A 21,071-nucleotide genomic window follows, 5' to 3' on the forward strand; every position below is an offset into this window, starting at 1 on the left:
GCCATGCAATCTCCATAGACAAACATTGGCAGTAGAATGGGCCGTACTGAAGAGCTCGGTGACTAAACGTGGCACCGTCATCGGATGCCGCCTTTCCAACAAGTCAGTTCGTCAAATTTCTGCCATGCTGGAGCTGCCCCGGTCAACTGTAAGTGCTGTTATTGTGAAGTGGAAACATCTAGGAGCAACAACAGCTCAACCAAGAAGTGGTAGGCCACACAAGCTCACAGAACGGGACCGACGAGTGCTGAAGCGCGTAAAAATAGTCTGTCCTCGGTTGCAACACTCACTACCGAGTTCCAAACTGCCTCTGGAAGCAACATCAGCACAACAACTGCTCGTCGGGAGCTTCATGAAATGGGTTTCCATGGTTGAGCAGCCACACACAAGTCTAAGATCACCATGCGCAATGCCAAGCATCGGCTGAAGTGGTGTAAAGCTCGCCACCATTGGACTCTGGAGCAGTTGAAACACATTCTTCTCTTGAGTGATGAATCGCACTTCACCATCTGGCAGTCCGACGGACAAATCTGGGTTTGGCGTATGCCAGGAAAACGCTACCTGCCCGAATGCATAGTGCCAACTCTAAAGTTTGGTGGAGGAGGAATAATGGTCTGGGGCTGTTTTTCATGGTTCGGGCTCAGCCACTTAGTTGCAGTGAAGGGAAATCTTAACGCTACAGCACACAATGACATTCTAGACGATTGTGTGCTTCCAACTTTGTGGCAACAGTTTTGGGAAGGCCCTTTCCCGTTTCAGCATGACAATGACCCCATGCACAAAGCAAGGTCCTTACAGAAATGGTTTGTCGAGGTCGGTGTGGAAGAACCTGACTGGCCTGCACAGAGCCCTGACCTCAACCCCATCGAACACCTTTGGGATGAATTGGAACGCCGACAGTGAGCCAGACCTAATCACCCAACATCAGTGCCTGACCTCACAAATGCTCTTGTGGCGAATGGAAGCAAATCGCCACCGCAATGTTCTAACATGTAGTGGGAAGCCTTCCCAGAAGAGTGGAGGCTGTTATAGCAGCAAAGGGGGGGACCAACTCCATATTAATGTCCATGAATTTGGAATGAGCTGTGCGATGTTCGGGTGTCCACATACTTTTGGTCATGGTGTTTATCGAGAGAAATGGCCTTAAAAAGATGGTGTGACTTCATTGGTTGCAAAAAACCCCAAAAAGAGGTAAACATTTAAAAGAGACTTGCGTACCAACCTTTGCATAACCTCTAAATTTTTCGGCCCAAAATACCTATCATTAAAAAATATATTAATCACAGTAGGGGCAAGTTAATTGGACAAAACCAATTTGGTGCGTATTTTTATTTTTACAACAAAAATTCATTCAATGCAAAATCAAAATTGCCAGTGCTCCTTTAAGGTTGATGGTCATCATGAGATCTCCTACAAATGAAATGAGGGTAAAACCTTTAAATAGCTGTACATATAATACATACTTCGTACGAGGTGACTTGTACTCAAACTTGCTCAGTTCTCTCTGCATGAGACAAAAGTGGTTCATACATAAAGCATTTAAATGACAAAGAAAAAGGATGGGGAAGGGGGGCAGGATGTGAAAAAAAAAAAAAGGGAGAAGGAAACAAGGGATCTGGCCACTGCTGTGCATTTTCAACACGCCAGTTATAGTGTTTGTCCAAAGCTCCATGAGATGCTCACAACGGATAATGTCTCATTAGCGAAGCACAAAGTGACGTCGAAGAGAAACCCAAACACATTCTCTTTTTAATATATATATGTATATATATTGTTATGGATTTGAGAATTGTTTTTTTATTGTAATTGTAAAATATCACCCTCCTTCCTCCATTTGTTGTGTATAAAGGTCAAAGGTCGTTCCCGTTAGTTATTCCATATACCACACGTAGCCAATCATAGATTTCCTCCTTGTTCAGTAGTTATCTCCTTATTATGTGTATTAGATTAAGGCTGTGTCTTCCATTAATTAACACTCCATTGCACCAAAGTGGAATAAGGTAGATTCCCTGTACATCTCCCCTTTCGTCAATTGCCAACTGCACTGGGCGGTTTGCTGCATTCTGCCGCTGCTGTGGGGTTGTGGTTGTTTTCGCTGCAAGACTCCATTAGCCACGAGGTCATCTCGGAGCCGAAGGTGGGAGGAGTCGGCCCAGCGCCGGGAACAAGGCGTGGCCTTGCCAACGCCTCCTCTAAGGGCGGGATCGGTGAGCCCTCGTGACCAATCAGGGCCGAGGCGAGCTCACCGATGGGCGTGTCCTGGAGGCCAGCGGCTTGATCGCCTGAGGCGATATAAAAACGCGCGCGGAAGCCTTTGGGAGTGAGCTCAGACAGGGAGAGAGAGAGAGAGAGAGATACGGCAGATGAGTCCAGATGCGTCAGAGAGTTGGCAGTCAACCGGGAGAGAGTTGAGTGGAGTTGATCAGTTCAGTGGAGGAGCAGTGAGGTTGAGCGCAGGAGACGGAGGACACGTGAGACTGCTGCCGGTGTGAAACCGATTACGTGGAGCTGCCGGCTCCTCGCTGAACAGCCCGAAGCGGAGCTGTGTTTGCCGGGTATTCGCCTCGACCCCAAAGCGTGGATCGGAGCGCGCGCTTGGAGCTGGACCTCGACGCCTACCAACAGCATGGACCCTCCTCTGCCGTCCCAAACTATTCCTGCCATTCCATCCTTTTGTGTACGTGAGTTTGTTCTGTGTGTCTTGTCCCTGGGAATAAGTTAAGCTTGTATAGTTAAGCTAGAAATTGCACTGTGTCCTTCTGGTCCGTCCCTCTTTCTACATTATTTTCTTATTCTTCCTTCTCCCTTGGTTTCTTTCATTGTGTAAATAGTAATAATAAATAATAGTCGTAATTCCAACCTTTTGTCTTCTTCTTCACATCCTTCGTCTTTGTCTTTTCCAAATTGAATACCTGTGGCACGATTTGGCCAACATTCAGGAATCGGGTCTAGTCATTGTTAATAGTTCGTGCCGCGGTTACTAAAACCGCTCGGCAATTAACATCTGTCCGCGGTACAAACGGGGCTTTGCCACCGGCCTTTCCGGAGGTCGTTGTACAGCGTCAGGGACCACGTCGGTCAGTCATAAACGAGGGGACTAATCCCCCCTCGATAAGGGGAACAGAGGCCGACGTTGGGTTCCGTAACAATTGGTGTCGGGAGCGAGATTCGGACCTGAAGCGCTTAGCGCGCTCAAATTACGAGTGGCCCAAAAATTGTATTTTATAACATCCGAAATTTAAGAAATCGTGCCATGGATGGTCAAGGCGACGGGATGCCGGTGGGGGTAGAGTTAAAAGGGGTAGAAGCGACTCAGGACCCCAGGGAAATGTATATGGAGGAGAGCAATGAGGATGTGGTAGCAGAGGTTTCAGACACACGAGATGGCGGCGCCTCGCACATGTCGGCGCCTCGCATATGTCGGCGAGAACCGCGCCCTTTGTACCAACGGTGGAAGACATGCAATTATTTCTGGCTGAAATAAAGGCCTTTATGGTTAAGTCGGGTGAAAAAATGGAAAACAGAATGAGTGAGCAATTGGGAGCAATGAGGGACGAAGCGAGGGGTACCAGTGAGCAATTGGGAGCAATGAGGGACGAAGCAAGGGGTACCAGTGAACGTATGAACAATAAATTTGAGGGGCTCGGAAGCAAATTTGAGGGACTCGGAAGCAAATTTGAGGGATTCGGAAGCAGATTAGGGGACAAACTGGGGGGCATGGTCGGCCAAGCCAAATAAATTAATGAGGGGTTGGAGAGGGACGGAGACCGCAGGTTGGGCGAGCAGGTCCCACGGGTGCACGAGGAGGTAAAGCGGGTCGAGGAGCACTGGTTGGGCGAAGTGGAGAAAAGCATGGGTAAAATGACGGGTATAGAGATCGCGACCCGGGGTATGGGGAAGCCGGCGACCGCTGAGGTACAAGTGGGAATTTTAATAAAGCCAGCGGTCGTTGAGGTGAATAAAGAAAGAGCAATAGTTATGGTTGAAATTGAAAAGACGACAGAGGTAGCCCGGGAATTGAAGGGAGGGATGGATATTGCTCAAAGTCTGAATGCACATCCTGATGCCGTACTTGCTAATCCTTATAAAGATTTGCAGGTGCGCGTGGAGAAGAGGATCCCAAAGGTGAGACGGGCTGTATATGGTGCTAAGAGGTTTTTCGGCAGAGTGTTCGGCGCGAAGAGAATTGTCACGCGCTTGGGATCGAGGAAGCACCCGGGCGTTAGTGGAAGGTCCTTTGTGTGCTGTGTTAAAGCGAATGGCATGCGTGTGAGGAAAAAGTGTGCGTCAAAGAGTGAACGTGTTATAAAGTGTGGGAGTGATACCGAGTGCGAGCGAGAATGCACGTCGGGGTGTACGGAGTGTGACAAAGGGAGTGAGAGCGATACGGAGTGTACGTGCGAGGGTGAGTGTGACACGGAGAGTAAGGTGGTGGTGGAACGTGTGCGAGGAAGCACACCTGAGTTGGTTGTGGCGTGGGTGTGGGAGAGCCCATCGGAGCGCGTTAGTGGGTGGATGCAAGAGTGCATGCCCATGGTGAGTGGTACGGAGTACGTACAGAGTGAGGAGAGTGTGCAAGACGGTGCGCGAGGTGTGTTAAGGAAGTGTGCGAACGGCGAGTGTGCGCGAGAGGTGTGGTGTGTAACAGGGAGTGCGTTGGTGGAATGGACGGAGTGTGTGGAATGTACGGGCGGCGTTGGAACGCCGGGCTTGGTGAGTGTGGAAAGGGTCATGTGAGCCTGCGAGTAAGGCATCGACGTTGAACGGGGTAGCGTTTAGGGTGACGGAAAGCCGACGCGGACGCTCGGTGCGCGGCGTGCTTTGTTGGATGCGAAGCTTCGCGCAGAGCGCGCTCTGTTGGATGCGAAGCTTCGCGCGGATCGATGCTGTTTCGCCCCGCTCCGGAGCGTCGTGCACGATTCGGGTCGGGCCCCGTACTGAATGGTCAGAGCAGCGATCGGCACGATTCCGGGGGAAGGGAGCCGGGTCGGACCTTCGCCCCCTGGCAGGGACGGGGTTCCGACCGGGCGAGCCTCGGTCGTCGGGCCGGAGACCGCAAGGTTCCGAGCCGCGATGATGCGTGGAACCTCGGCCCGAGCATGCCTCCTCCCCAGAATCGTGAATGCCGGACGGATCCAACTGCAGGCGACCAAACCACCCAAATTCATTGCTCGGCTTTACGAAGCCGGGCTTTGGAGATGAATTGGCGCACCGAGAGACTCAAGTAAAGGACATTTGGTAAGGATAGGGAATTTGGAAAAGCAAAATTTGTGACTGGCAGTGGTTGGAAAATTTTTGATTGGTTGGAATTTTGAGAGCAAAATTGGTAGTGGAAGATGCCCGATGTGATGGGATGGCAACTCTGCCATCTCTCACAACGGGGGCAAAGGAGCACTAGTTATGGGGTTGGCAGTGAAAACTAGCCCGGGAGGGTTAGGATATAGTGTGTAGGGATCTAGAGATGACCGTAGGCAACAGTAAGTTTAGGTAGCAATATTGGACAGGTAGTTGGGGACAGAGAGGGTAGATGGATGATAATGACGAGGGAGCGCAATAATTAAAGGGGCGACGGGGAAGCGCGAGTTTTAGCAGGGCACCAGTAGGCCTCAAGCTGAGGCCTGAAATAGTGCCAAAAAAATGAGTTTCGTTCCGAACTCGTGGGACTACGATTTCTATGCATTTTTTTTATTGTATACAACATGCCTGACCTTGTGTTAAAAGTTTAACTCTAAAATCCTGCCAGTTTCCGTGAACGACCACGTCAAACTAGGTCATGTAGAGTCAAAAGGAGGATTTTTAGCTCTGGTGCCGACTTTGCGGTGTGGTATCTCCGTCAGTACATATAATTCAGCCTAGGAATTTATGCTAGGCACAGACCTCCCATGGTTCTGTGGCCCTGTCAGTTTTGAAGGCTCTTACTTACGCACACATCATACAGCGGAAATGTAAAAAATGTACTTTTGCCGTACGTGTGAGGAATGGCATGTGTACCTACTGTAAAACTGTACCTACTGTAAAATTCAATGAATTTCTCCGAAATAACCCAAAATATTTTCGAAACCATCAGAGATATCCTCTCGAAAATGGGTAAGCTTGGCATATGGAAGGGATACTGCTTATTGACGACGTTTCGTCATCAACGGATGAAGATGCCTCCAGATCGTCTGGAAAACAACGGATGAAGGGGGCGACACTAAAAATGCCTCCAGATGCATATGGGGACCGCATCATGACCAGGGATAGCATAGTGAATGTAGAGTAGGGAAGCTTGGTATTATGGTCGGCGGTATGAATCCGATGAATACATGATAATCCATTGATACAATAAGTATCAATCCATAGATAATAATAAGGCACACACCTGAAGTATGATAGTTTATTGATAGTTTATTATAGATATAGATAGTTTATTATAGTTTATAGATCCCTGGTGTTGGGCTAGCGGCTAGGGTGCCGGCTTAGGGTTCGAATCCCGGTCGATCGCTGAATTAACGCCAGGGGGGTTGACTCAGCCTGTCATCCTTCCGAGGTCGGCTAATTGAGTACCAGTTCACTGGTAATTCCCTGTTTGTCGTTAAAGGCGGCAAAAAAGGGTTGGCGTCAGGAAGGGCATCCGGCCGTAAAACATTGCTTCAAAAAGGGGACCGAAAAACAACAACAACCACGGTTCCCGAAAAAGGCCAACCCCCGCTTTGCGGGGAAAAATGGCCTCTAAAGGTGGTTATATATTATATTATAGTTTATAGATCGCATGATAGTTTATTCACCGTCGTGTCAATACGCAAAGATGCAGGCTTCGATGTATGCGAAAATTCTGAATGGCCACGGGCTCAAGTAGCACAAATCTTTTTAAAATTTCAAGGCAATCGGATGAAAATTGAGGATTTTAGAAATTCGACAAAGTTGGTGAACTTTGGCCTATGTTGACCTATTGACCTTTTGATCCCAAAAACAATAAGCGTCTTGCTTATGATCAACTCTACCATTTGGTGAAATTTCGTGAAGATCGGTTGAAAATTGTGACCTGTAGGCGCCTGACTGAGACAGACAGACAGACAGACAAACAGACAGAATAACGCACAAGATCAAGCAATATACTTGAAAAATCTCAGGTAGAATTAATCAGCAATTATTTAGCTCAGGTAGAACAGCAAGGTCATAGTGAGTATTTTATTATTAAAATTAGTATACAGTGCACGTTTTTATGCCTCCGCAGGACGGTTGTCCGTCCGGTTGTCGGTCCGTACCAGACTTTCGTTTCCAGAATAACCGCTTATGGGATTGGCTTATTGGTATGAACTGTAATAATTGGTATGATAACAAAATTGGTATGAACTGTAATGCAAATATGAACTGGTTCGATTTTGCGTTGAAAAGGTCAAAGGGACCATGGTCATGTGACCATGGCCTTTAATTTAAAATCTTGGTTACCACAACTTGTGGACGAGAGAAGGGATTTCAATCAAACTTGACAGTAAATATCGCGGATGCTTCTTCATGGTGGTCGAACCCTTCCCCATCCTCCCCCCAATGCAATTCGGGGGCAAAATCTTCCCCATTCTGTCCTGCTGCCCGGATTCGTCAGGTCAGCGCTTTATTAGGGTCGGAGTGCCGATTGGTCCCCATGGACCGTCCCTTTCCCTCTTGTCCCTGTTTCTCTCTTTCTCCAATTCTGACGTGGCCCTGACTTCGTGAAGGTGGGTCACACCATCCTCGATGTGGGGGATCTCTGGGTCGTTTCTGGGAGATCGATCCGCTGCCTTTGTGTCATGGGCTTGTTCGAGAGAACTGTCCGAAATGATACAACAACAACCAAATTTGACACCACAATGGCCTGCTGTGCAAAGATGGACAGATTAAATTTTTGGGTGTAACAGGACATGTGCCCTTTGAAAATATTTTTTCAGATCATAACTCGAGTTTGAAACATCTGAGGTTTTACCTCTGTCATGTGACCTTTAATCGAGATCAAACGTAAACAGTGGGTTGACATCGAACGCAGGCGGACGCATATCCAATATCACCCACCGATGCAGACATTGTACAACAGAGCTCGTTTCGTCCCACCCTGCACAATAACTTGGGGTATAATTAGCAGTGTAGGTAGATCCTAGACTCGTGGAGGTAGATCCTAGACTCGTGGAAGTAGATCCTAGACCCGTGGAGGTAGATCCTAGACTCGTGGAGGTAGATCGTAGACTCGTGGAGGTGTATCGTAGACTCGTGGAGGTGTATCCTAGACTCGTGGAGGTAGATCCTAGACTCGTGGAGGTAGATCGTAGACTCGTGGAGGTGTATCATAGACTCGTGGAGGTGTTGGTGAATTCGACGTTGACCAGATGCTGGTGTCTGTTGGCAAGATTGTGACACTCACCGTCCAATTGCAGCCACGTCTGCAGGCATTCACGATATTTACTCCATCTAAGAGGCGAAAACGGCGAAGTTATGTCATTCTGGAACTCACCACCGCAAACCATCAGAGACTCCTCCTCACTCACCACATTCAAATCATCACTCAAGACCCACCTGTTCAACACCGCATTCAACCCCTGATCGTCTCTTCTCCTTCTCCTTCCTTTCTGTTTGGTTTTTTAATTATGTATTTTTGTCTCCTTTGTCTTTGTTTTATGCACCATGTTAAAGCGTCTTTGGGTTTCTTGAAAAGCGCTATACAAAATAAATGTATTATTATTATTATTATTATTCACGACGTTGAAGAAGCGGTGCTCCAACGCGAGTCGAAAGGATTGACGCGACCAAAGACGGAAATTCGTCCGAGTTGCTTTATTGCACGTATCAAACTCGGGTACTCTGAAAAGCCCGTTTATCGGGCAGCAATATATATGTTGGAACCCATCTGTGGATCGGTCCCATCGGCCGATGGGTCTGCGCCATCTGCGGATGTGTTGTTCACCTTGAAGGAATGTGTTGACAGAATGGTGCTCTTCAATCAGGTACACAGTCATTGGAATTACATGTGGTAGGAATTTAACAGAGATGATTTTTAAATGTTTTATTATCTATTTCTACCCATCTATTTATACATTTTGTCAATACATTTTGTAATTAACAGATACATGGCAGTTTTAGTAAAGCTTTACATAACATACTCAACATTCATACAAAACATTAGGTGTTCTTCTGATAATGGCGGAGGGGAATGGTGGCAGGGTAGAGAGTGGCAGGTGCTGATGAAGGTGATGGCGAGGGTAAATGTAGTTTTGGTGGCAAGGATCCTGACCTTCCAACAGGGTTGGCGCAACATGCATACACATTCCTTCAAGGTGAACAACACATCCGCAGATGGCGCAGACCCATCGGCCGATGGGTCTGCATTGTCATTTCTCGTGCATCCACAGATGGGTCAGACCCATCGGCCGATGGGACCGATCCACAGATGGGTTCCAACATATATACACATCATGCCGGAGCGTTTTGCCCGGGAAAGGCGAGACCGGGCGTGCCCGGGCGTCCTGGGCGAGCCCTGGAAAGGCGAGTCTGGACATGCCCGGGCGTCCTGGGCGAGCCCTGGAAAGGCGAGAGCGGGCATGCCCGGGCGTCCGAGGCGAGGCTGGGCGTGCCCGGGCGTCCTGGGCGAGCCCTGGAAAGGCGAGAGCGGGCATGCCCGGGAGAGGCGCGTCTGGGACTGTCCGGGCGGCCTGGACGAGCCCGGCATGGTGATCGCTCCCTGGCCGCGTCCTCGGTAGGTGCAAGCGATTGTGTATACCCAGCGGTAACCGCTACGTGTTCAAAGTGCATGAAGCACTTTAAACGTGATTTTCCCGAGGCCATGACTAAACATTCAGCGCGACATGGGCGCCACCATTTTGTATGTCATGTGACCCAAGCAAGTGATCTGATAGGCCTAGATTCGAAATTAGTGCCTTCGATGCAAGACAAAGTAGTGCGACATAAACGCGTGGAAAACTTTCAAACTGGCAGGATCTGTTAGTTAAACTTTTTGTATGTGCTACAACTCGGCACGTACTCAGATTGCCAGTGATTATTTTTTAGTCTCTCTGACCTCGGAACGGGACTGAACGATACACGGTGTCAGCTTGAGGCCTACAGGTAGATTAGATGATGCCGAGTGAGTGAGTATTGATATCGAGCAAATGAGGAATTGCGGGGCAATGCTCGGGAGAGATGTGTGTGTGAGCGTGGGAAAATCTGGGTGCCTGAGGCAATGGTTGTTTGAGAATTGAAGGTGTACTCAGGAGTGTATTGTGAGAAGGTGATTGTGAATGGTTTTGAGGGTGGAAGTGTATGGAGCAGTGCATGAGGAACGATTGTGGTTGTGCATTCTATTGAATGATTGAAGGAGCTTTGGAGGAAGGAGAGTGCAGGTGGCACCAGGTGAGATTGCACAGGTGTGCAACTGAACAGGTGGATGGAGCAGTGTATGAGTGAGTGATGGTGATGTGTGTTGTGTTGACCAAATGGTCCAGGGAGGAAGGAGGGTGCAGGAAGCACCAGTAGGAGTGATTGCACAGGTGTGCAACTACAGGTGAATGGAGACTGGTTGAGTGGAATATATGGAGTATGGAATATATGGAGGATGGAATGGATGGTCGTGGAGTGAGTATGGTGGAAACTGTGGAGTGGAGTGGATGGTGCGAAGGTGTGAATGGGGGAAGAGTGGACCCCTATCACGAATACCCGGGGAGGGTAGTGTAAGTGTTAGGTCGAGGGTACAGGTAAATTGTGGTTGGATATTGGCATCTGTGGTGCGTGGTGGAAGAATGGTATTTGGATGGGTGCATTAGTGTCGTGGAAATGGCTGGGCGTGTGGCCTGTTAGTGTGTGTAGTTGGTTGAGCACTCCACCACTGAGGATGTCGGCCAGGTGAAGCCGCAGGTGGGCTCTGGGAGCCGGTAGAGTTGTGGATGGGGCCCGAGGATCCAGAGGACGGACCCAGGTAGCCCAGTGACAGAGAGGGCACCGAGTGGGGAGAGCGCCAGACGGCCTTCCCCAGTTAGATAGGTTAGGGTGAGGAGCAGGTAAGCTCTGAGGCAACTACATTGGTGGAGGTGTGCAGGTGGGTAGACCTGCTGGGAGAGCTGCACGACCCAGCCCGGAAATTGTGCGAAGGCACAGGGAGTTGAATCGGGGGAGTGAGACCCCAAATTGATAAGCACCACAGTTTGGTCAATGGGAATTGGTTTTTAGAACCCATAGAGTAAGTTGGCCAATGGTTTGGCAGGGAAAGACCCCGGGTAGTGTAAAGTGTATTAAAGTCATTTAGAGGATAGTTAGGATGAAGAATCGCACCATCTACATCCACTCACCTGAGGCGATGACGTAACTCCGCAACATGCCAGGTTGTTTTTATTATTTTTTGTGCAAATGTTTGAAATGTGAGACGCATCATGACGTGGGTGTGACATTGTGCTTTGCGTTCCATCTCTCCCTCCTTATGAGGATTGATGATGAGTTGGTGATTGCAAATTTTGAATGAGGGATTGTGGGGACGAATTTGGTATTAGGGGAAATATGGGGAAGACATGACAGTAGTGATGAATTTGTAAATGTGTAGATTTTTGTACATATGGGGTAAGGGCAAGGGTAGAGTAGGTAACGGGGGGGGGGGGGGGGGGGTGACGTACGGTAGGGACAAGCTTTCTCACTTCGCTCTCCGTACGCACCTCGTCTTGCATTTGTTATGAATTCAGGTGAATTACTATTCAGGTCTTTGCTTATCAATGTGTAGTCGATTAAAGGTTGTTGTGATTAAAGGGTCAGGAGCCCTTCTGGGGAAAAGGAGACCGGAAACGGAAGGAAAAAGACACGAGGTGCGGGAGAAGCGACGATCTTCTTCCTCTTCCTCGCAGAGCTCCGAGGCGAGGGTATCGATATTGAGCAGCGTCTGACGCTGCGTTGGAAAACCCGTCTGGCGAAAGGAATTACCCCTTGACACATCAAGTTGCCGTGGGTTCGTGCACGGAACCAAGCGTCCTACACAGTTCGCCTCACCGTCTACAAGGACGCGTACGGGTCGCACCTTGGGCCTCGCGCGCTGGACAAGCGGCGCGTTGCTTTGCCTGCTTTGCTTGGCAAGGAGGTGTGCGCTGCAACCGTAGTTCCCGGTACGTGACGTGCACGTTTGGGAGCACGTCAGCCAGGGGTTCGTTCAACCGCCCGTGTGCGGAGAAGCCGACCTTCATCTTGGTCAGGAGGGGCCCAGAGACATTGTGAGGGACAGAGACCAAAGGGGTCGTGAGTACCCAAGGGGTCGGGAGTGGGGAAAGGGGACACACATATATAAGGTGGCCATCTTAATAATATTGGAGATTGATTGTTGATTGTTGATGGTTGTTGATGATTGTTGATGGTTGATTGCTCGGGGAAAATATTATTGGTTATTCCGGATCCTTGGTGTGGGGTTTCTTATTGACTGGAATTCATGTTGATTGCGTTACGAAAACGTATAAATCATTGATCTTTCTGGCGGAGTTCCTCTCACGGTCCGGGGGTCACCGCGACCAGGTAGTTACCGGGAGGACCACGTAACACATTGCCTTGTTGATGTGTACCCTTTTGACCTTACCCCTCGCTCACCTGTCTTCTCCCCCCCCCCCCCCCTTGTCTCCCACCCGAGGACTGTGCGCCACTGGGCGCCGAGGGGAGCGTGCGGGAGTCCGCCATTGTGTGCCCGAAACTCCCGCAACCAGCTGTCTGCATCGATGCACCACGTATGGACCACATGTCTGTGGCTGAGCACCACTTACGGACCCCATGGGTTGGGGCATGGCCCCTCTGCTGGAACCGGCCATGAAGGCCCAAGATCTTGCTGGCGGACCTTGGTCACAGGGCACCTATGCCACACAGGTGAACCACACATAGTCGGCCCTGTGGGCCATAAATAAAAGCGGACACGTTTGGTGCATTTCATTTTATTATTGCAAATAGGCCGCCAGCAAAGAAGTTGACAACATCTGGAAGAACGACAATAGCCAGCAGAGGGAGCCGAAGAGCAAGACACCACCAAGGGTTTGTTGGTTTATTTTTATTATGAACTGTGGTGACTGTGCACCGATTGGTGCTTGATGGTGTTTTGGTGCTTTCTGGTGCGTCGATGCAGCACAGGCTGTCGTCCCCACCCCCCAAAAGAACAATCGCAGGTCCTGGGTTGCGTTTTGTAAATACAAGTAGCGTCATTGTAAATAATGCGCCCCCACCGTAAGTGTTCAGTTTGAAAACCATTCCGCAATTCGGTTAGCTGTGGGCGTGAGGCTGTTAGGCAGGGTGCAATGGAGCAGTGGGACATATTTATTTATGTTTTAAAACTGTCACACTCAGGGTCAGGTTAAATGTAGAGGGAACTACACCTACGTGCCACACTAAAGGTAAAAGTTTAATAGGCCCGGGACGTGCCTAAGAGGAGGAGGGTGCAGTGTTATGGATTTGAGAATTGTGTTTTTTTATTGTAATTGTAAAATATCACCCTCCTTCCTCCATTTGTTGTGTATAAAGGTCAAAGGTCGTTCCCGTTAATTATTCCATATACCACACGTAGCCAATCATAGATTTCCTCCTTGTTCAGTAGTTATCTCCTTGTTATGTGTATTAGATTAAGGCTGTGTCTTCCATTAATTAACACTCCATTGCACCGAAGTGAAATAAGGTAGATTCCCTGTACATCCCCCCTTTCGTCAATTGCCAACTGCACTGGGCGGTTTGCTGCATTCTGCCGCTGCTGTGGGGTTGTGGTTCTTTTCGCTGCAAGACTCCATTAGCCACGAGGTCATCTTGGAGCCGAAGGTGGGAGGAGTCGGCCCAGCGCCGGGAACAAGGCGTGGCCTTGCCAGCGCCTCCTCTAAGGGCGGGATCGGTGAGCCCTCGCGACCAATCAGGGCCGAGGCGAGCTCACCGATGGGCGTGTCCTGGAGGCCGGCGGCTTGATCGCCCAAGGCGTTATAAAAACGCGCGTGGAAGCCTTTGGGAGTGAGCTCAGACAGGGAGAGAGAGAGAGATACGGCAGATGAGTCCAGATGCGTCAGAGAGTTGGCAGTCCACCGGGAGAGAGTTGAGTGGAGTTGATCAGTTCAGTGGAGGAGGAGCAGTGAGGTTGAGCGCAGGAGGCGGAGGACACGTGAGACCGCTGCCGGTGTGAAACCGATTACGTGGAGCTGCCGGCTCCTCGCTGCACAGCCCGAAGCAGAGCTGTGTTTGCCGGGTTTTCGCCTCGACCCCAAAGCGTGGATCGGAGCGCGCGCTTGGAGCTGGACCTCGACGCCTACCATCTGCCTGGACCCTCCTCTGCCGTCCCAAACCATTCCTGCCATTCCATCCTTTTGTGTACGTGAGTTTGTTCTGTGTGTCTTGTCCCTGGGAATAAGTTAAGCTTGTATAGTTAAGCTAGAAATTGCACTGTGTCCTTCTGGTCCGTCCCTCTTTCTACATTATTTTCTTATTCTTCCTTCTCCCTTGGCTTCTTTCATTGTGTAAATAGTAATAATAAATAATAGTCGTATTTCCAACCTTTTGTCTTCTTCTTCTTCACATCCTTCGTCTTTGTCTTTTCCAAATTGAATACCTGTGGCACGATTTGGCCAACGTTCAGGAATCGGGTCTAGTCATTGTTAATAGTTCGTGCCGCGGTTGCTAAAACCGCTCGGCAATTAACATCTGTCCGCGGTACGAACGGGGCTGTGCCACCGGCCTTTCCGGAGGTCACTGTACAGCGTCAGGGACCACGTCGGTCAGTCATACACGAGGGGACTAATCCCCCCCCCCCCCCCCCCCCCCGATAAGGGGAACAGAGGCCGACGTTGGGTTCCGTAACAATGTGTATGTATATATATATATATATATATATACATATATATATATATATATATATACATATATATATATATATATATATGTACATATATATATATATATTGTTGCGGATATGGGATTTGGCCTCCATCCATATCCGCTTGTAAATATTCCCCTATTTCCCCAATACTCCCCAACTATCCCCAATCCCCCATTCCCTAGTCCCATGGTCTGTAAACAACACTCTGTAGAACCGACCTTTCCCTTTTTCCCCCATTAAATGTCGTACCCAGGTTCACCGCATCTCACGTAGACAACTATAGGACATCTTGCTAGTTATTCTTAGTCTATGTCAGTTAAGGACTCGTTTCCATTAATTCTGACTCTTCGTTGCACCAGAATGTGATTGTATGGCACCATTAGTAAGTTTAGGACCTCCCAATACCTCCCCGCATCTCTTCCTCATGGAACAACAACACCAACAACAACAACAACAGCGGCGGCGGCGCGGCGGCGGCGCGGGGAGTGTGCGTCCTCACTCCGGCTTGGTTAGCCGCCATTGAACATGTGCTCCGACGGGGTTACCACGCAGGGGCTCACTGTCAGCTCCTCGTCAAGGGCGGAGCCCGGTAACCCCCCGCACCCAATAAGAAGCGGCGGACCGATTCCATCTGGGGCGGAGCTAACGAGCCGAGGGCGTGTCACTTCCCGCTGGGCATGCGCAGGAAGACGGAGGTGACGTCAGATGCGCCTCAGCTTGGAGAGAAAAGGACGCCACCTCCAGCGCGACGATACCTCCCCGCATCTCTAGACCGGACCGGGTCGATTCTGCCCCTGAGCCAAGGTGCACCTTGAGCTATCGACTGCCTGCCCTTCCTTGCCATCAATCCCTGTGTGAGTCAGTCTTGTCCCGTTTGTCTGTGGTCTGTCGGGAATAAGACAAGACTGTGTCTAAGTGCCCATCTTGCTGTGCTTTACCTCTTGCCGTGTAATCTAACCGTTCTGCATAACCAATATTATATCCTCCTCCGGAGGTCTTGAGAACTGTACCCCTTGTGTCGTTGCCTTAATCCCAGCCGTTATGTCCTTTCCTTCATTGATCTAGCGTAGCGCGATTCGGCCAACGTTCGAGTGTAATCGGGTAAACTGTGCGAACACGGCGGCCATTCCGCTCGGCCCATCATAACATCTAAGTCGTGTCCGTAACAATTGGTGTCGGGAAGTGGGATTGGACCCGGAGCGCGTTTCACGCGCTCGAAATTATAACGGCGAAATTTGATTGTGTTTTACAAAAATAAAAACCCGAATTTTGAAAGTCGCGCTATGGCAGATCAAGACGGCTGGGTTCCGGTAGAGGAGAGTGAGGCAGGGTCGATCCAGGACCAAATTGAGGGACATGAGGAGAGCGAAGCAGTGAGGGTGGCAGGGTCGCAAAATGGCGGCCTCGCGCACGAGGTTGCGGGCGCGCAAAATGGCCCCTCGCACATAGCTACGGCGGCCGCACCCACTGCACAAGTGGGAGGGATGGCCAAAATGCAGGCCCTCATGGAGCAATTTATGATGCAAATGACGGCCCTTATGGAAAAGAATAGTGAGCAATTGGGGGTAATGGGAAACCAAATGGGGGTAATGGGGAACCGGATGGAGGCTCAGAGTGAGCAAATGGGGGTAATGAGGGACGAAGTGAGGGGTACCGGTGAGAAGTTAGACAATAATTTTGAGGGGTTAGACAACGGGATAAAAGAGGTAAAGAATGGGTTAACGGGGGTGGAAAATAGAATGGCTGCCCAGGAGAATCAGTTAGAGGGGGTAAAGAATGGGTTAGAGGGGTTAGAAAACAGTATGGAAGGCAAATTGAGGGACATGAGGGACCAAGCGGAAAGGGAAGTTAAACAAATGGGGCAGCAGATAGAGGGGGTCAGAATGGGGGTAGAAACCAAACTGGATGCTCACAGGGAGGAAATGGAGCAGATGAGGGTGGCATCTGGGCAGGAGATGCAAGTGATGGGAGAAGAGATCAGAGGAGGTGTGAGTGAGGAGGTCGGAGGAGTGCGCGAGGAGGTGAGGCACTGTAAGGAGCACATGGAGAAGGAGGTGAAAAAGGGGACTGTAAAATTGCAAGGGGGCATAGAGGACCTGACGCAGGAGGTGGAACAGCTGACGGAGGGACAAAAAGGACTAACGGAGCAGGTTCAAAGGAACACTGCGGTATTAGGAGGGTTAAAAGCGACACAAAACGACATAAAAAACGACTTGATAGCGACAAAGAGGCAATGTCAGATGGTACGTGAGGGACTGACAACGAGGTTGGACGAGGTGACAGAGGTAATGGAGACGAAGGACCGGCAGGTGAGGACGCACATGGAAACGGTCAAGGTAGCCTTGGAGGACGAGCTTGAGGAGACGTACCGGGAAATAAAAGAGGTGAAGCAGAAATTAGAAGAAGTGGAAGAAGGGGTGAGCGAAATTAAGAAGCGACGGAGAGGGGATAAGAAAGAGATAAAAGAGGAGATAAAAGAATTGGTCCAAAGTCTGTGTTTGGATCGTGATGATGTGCTCATTAACCGGATGAGGGATTCGCAGGTGATGGAGGAGAAGCGAAGAGGAAGAGGACCCGGTGTAAGTGGTGACCAATATGGTCGTGCGTATGATGCGCCAGGTGATTTAATGAGCTTGGGGGTCGAGATGGACCCGGGTGTTCGTGAGAGGCCGTTGGTGAAGTGTGCGACAGGTCTGGTGTGCGAAAAAGGAGGTGTGCGAGAAAGTCCGACTCTGGGGTGTGTGAGGAAAAAGTGCGTGCCAAGGAGTGAGGGTGCTGTCGAGAGTGAGTCGGTCGTAGCGCGTGTGCGAGGGAGCACATGGAAGCGCGGTGTGGTAAGTGTTACAGAGGGTGTGACGGGAGAGTGTGCGCAAGAGTGTGCACGAGAAAGGTGTGTGACGGACAGGTGCATGGGGAAAGAGTGCGCTGTCAAAGGCAAGGAAGAATGCACGCCTGTGGTGAGCGTTACAGAGGGTGTGACGGGAGAGTGTGCGCAAGAGTGTGCGCGAGAAAGGTGTGTAACGGACAGGTGCATGAGGAAAGAGTGCGCTGTCGGGAGTAAGGGTGAGTGCGTTGTCAAGAGTGGTGGTGAGAGTAGTGAGAGTGACAATGAGCGTGAGTTGGTTGTGACAGGTGAGCGAGGATGTACACCTGGAATGGAAGGATGCACACCTGGAATGGTAGAGCGTGAGTGGGAATGCACGCTGGAATTGGTAGTGAGGCACGTGGTTGGGTGTGCGAGTGAGAGCACACCTGTGATTGTCACAGAGGAGGTGACCGAGGAGGGGGCGCGAAGAGGTGTGTTGGTGAGGTGTGCGAGCGACGAATGTGTGCCAAGGTGTTCGGTGGTCAGGTGTGTGACCAAGGCTGGGAGTGGAATGAGTGTACCTGGGTGTGTTAGAGAAGGTACGACGAGGAGCATGGAAACGGCTGGATGTATGAGCAAGAAAGGGGTAGCGTAAGCTTGTAAGCATCCAGGTGAGGCATCGACGATAACCGGGTTAGAGGTTAGGTCGACTTTTAGCCGAAGCGGGCCCTCGGTGCGTGCCGGGCTTCGCGTGCCGCGAGAACCAGCGGGGATCCGAGCCACGGCGGGTTCGAAAGGACCGCCGTGCGCGATCCACGCTGGGCCTCGCGTGGAACGGCCGCGTCCGGGCTCCACTAGGCGGAGCGGGCAGCCCGATAGGAATGGTCGTCATGGCGACCACTTTCTATTGAGACGTGCCGGCAGGTCGAGATCGGGACATTGGATGGCTCCACGCCGAGGTGGTGCGTGGGATCTCGGGCCGGGTAAGCCCCCGTCCCTGCCCGAATGCGGGACGTATCCAGCCGCTGGCACCAAACAACCCGCATTCATGGCTCGGCTTTACGAAGCCGGGCTTTGGACAGGAATTGGCGCACCGAGAGGCATTAGTGAGTAGACGGTGTGATGAGGTTAGTGTTTTGGACCCAAAATTAGGAAAAAAACAAAATTTGATGATTGGCAAGGGATTGGCAGTAATGATTGGCAGATGATGAGTAGTGATTGGCAAATTTTTGATTTGTTGAAATTTGATGTGCAAAATTGGTAGTGGGAGATGCCCGATGTGGTGGGATGGCAACTCTGTCATCCCTCACAAAGGTGGGGCAAATGCGCAATAGCTTATGGGGTTGATGGCAGTGAAAACTAGCCCGGGTGGGTTAGGATATCGTGTGTAGGGATCTAGCGAAGATGACATTAGGTAACGTTAAGGTTTAGAAAGAGACTGATACCTGTAGTGGGGACGCAGGTAGTTTAGTGTGGATGATAATGACGTGGGAGCGCAATAGTTTAAAGGGACGACTGGGAAGCGCAAGTTTCAGAGGGGAGTAGTTAGATGAGATGATGCCGTGTGTTTGAGAATTGAACAGGTGTGATTGCACAGGTGTGCAACTCAACAGGTGTGTGGAGCAGTGTATGAGTAGTGAGTGTTGTGGATCAGCGCGAATGCGCTTGGGGAGAGAAGGGTGCAGGTAGCACCAGGTGTGAGCAGGGGTGCAAGTACAGGTGTGTGGAATACATGGAGTAGGTGGTACGGAGTGGTGTGCATGGTGCGAAGGTGTGGATGGGGGAAGAGTGGACCCCTTTCACGAGTACCCGGGGCGGGTAGTGTAAGTGTTAGGTAGAGGCTATAGGTAAATTGTGGTTGGATATTGGCATCTGTGGTGCGAGTGAAAGAATGGTCTTTGGATGGGTGCATTAGTGTTGTGGAAATGGCTGGGCGTGTAGCCTGTTAGTGTGTGTAGTTGGTTTGGGCACTCCACCACTGTGAGGATGTCGGCCAGGTGAGGCCGCAGGTGGGCTCTGGGAGCCGGTAGTTGTGGATGGGGCCCGAGGATCCGGAGGACGGACCCGGGTAGCCCAGTGCCAGAGGGCACCAAGGGGTGACAGAGCCAGGAGAGGGCCTTCCCCAGTTAGTTAGGTTAGGGTGAGGAGCAGGTAAGCTCGGGTGGCAACTACAGTAGTGGAGGTGTGCAGGTGGGTAGACCTGCTGGGAGAGCTACACGTCACAGCCCAGAAATTGTGCGAGAGCACCGAGTGTTGAATCGGGGGAGTGAGACCCCAAATTGAGAAGCACCACAGTTTGGTCAATGGGAATTGGTTTTTAGAACCCATAGTGTAAGTTGGCCAATGGATTGGCAGGGAAAGACCCCGGGTAGTGTAAAGTGTGTTAAAGTCATTTAGGAAATAGTTAGGATTGATGAACCTGTCGCACCATACGCAGCCACTTACCTGTGGTGATGATGACTCCACACCTGTGTTCCTTTGTTCTGTGTTGCAGGAAATAAGAATTGCTGTTTGGATTTGTGAGACGCATCACGACGTGGATAAGACATTGGGGTGATTCCATCTCTCACTCCTTAGGAGGGACTGATGATGAATTGGAGATGGCAAATTTTGATGAGAGTTGGAAATGGCAAATTTGATTGGTTAGGAGGGAGAGAAGACGAATTTGGTTTATGGGAGGAACGGGGAAGACAGTAGGGACGTTTGTTGATTTGTAAAGTAGATGTTTATGGGTAGTGTTGTGTTTTGTGGATACAGTAAGGGGTAAGGGAGGGGCAATGTAGGTTACCTGGTGGGGGGGGGGGGGTGGCGTACGGTAGGAACGTACCTGTCTCACCTGGTTCCCATGTGCCCCCAGTGTGCATCACCTTGTATTGCGTGCACTTTTGCGCCCTTACCACCTTACTCACTTGTCTTCTTCTTTTGTCTCCCACCTCCGAGGATCTGGCTTTGGGGCAGAGAGAGAGGGGAGAGAGGTGCTGGCTCCGCAGTTGTGGGCCTGTACTTTCGCTGCTTGCTGCCTGGATTGATACACCATATGGACCGCAATTTTTGTGGCCGCCCACCATGGACCGCAGTTCTTTTGCGGGCAAGCACCACCCGTTGATGGACCTATGGGTCAACGTGGCACCTATGCCATAGAGGTGAACCACTATAGTTGGCCCCTGACGGCCACAATTTAGAAATGGACGCGGTTGGCGCCTTTCTTTATTTTTAAAGAAGCCAGAAGGCCAAGTACACCACATGAAGGCAAGACCAGCGGCAGAACATCGGCCGGCTGCGACACCACCGGTGACTATCGAACACTTTATTGGTGCACCGGATGGTGCTGACTGTGTTATGGGGTGGTGCTTTTGGTGCTTGGATGGGGTGCTCTGCACATTATTAAAGGCCGTAAGGCCACAGAGCACTCGTGGGTTGGTGTATTGTTGCTGGCATGCGTGCGCTCTCTCTATGCATAAC

General features: G+C 50.5%; 1 protein-coding gene across 3 annotated transcripts in view; it reads right to left on the reverse strand.

Moving 5' to 3' along the window:
* LOC144892611 (uncharacterized) overlaps window positions 1-21,071 on the reverse strand; it is a 75,796-nt gene that overhangs the window by 12,223 nt on the left and 42,502 nt on the right. The window contains exons 8-9 of one of the 3 annotated variants that reach the window (XR_013623815.1): window positions 8,375-8,421; window positions 1,464-1,504 (exon numbers count right to left, since the gene is read on the reverse strand). The exons of 1 other annotated variant lie outside the window; for it this stretch is intronic. Coding sequence is in view for 1 of the 2 variants with exons in the window: in XM_078779951.1 (XP_078636077.1) it covers window positions 1,464-1,504 (41 nt within the window). In the remaining variant the exon portion in view is untranslated. The remainder of the gene's footprint in view (window positions 1-1,463; window positions 1,505-8,374; window positions 8,422-21,071) is intronic. One more of the 3 variants, XM_078779951.1, reaches the window with a different exon arrangement.

This window comes from Myxine glutinosa, chromosome 6 (assembly GCF_964187855.1).
Source record: "Myxine glutinosa chromosome 6, kmMyxGlut1.1, whole genome shotgun sequence".
Taxonomy (NCBI): Eukaryota; Metazoa; Chordata; class Myxini; order Myxiniformes; family Myxinidae; genus Myxine; species Myxine glutinosa.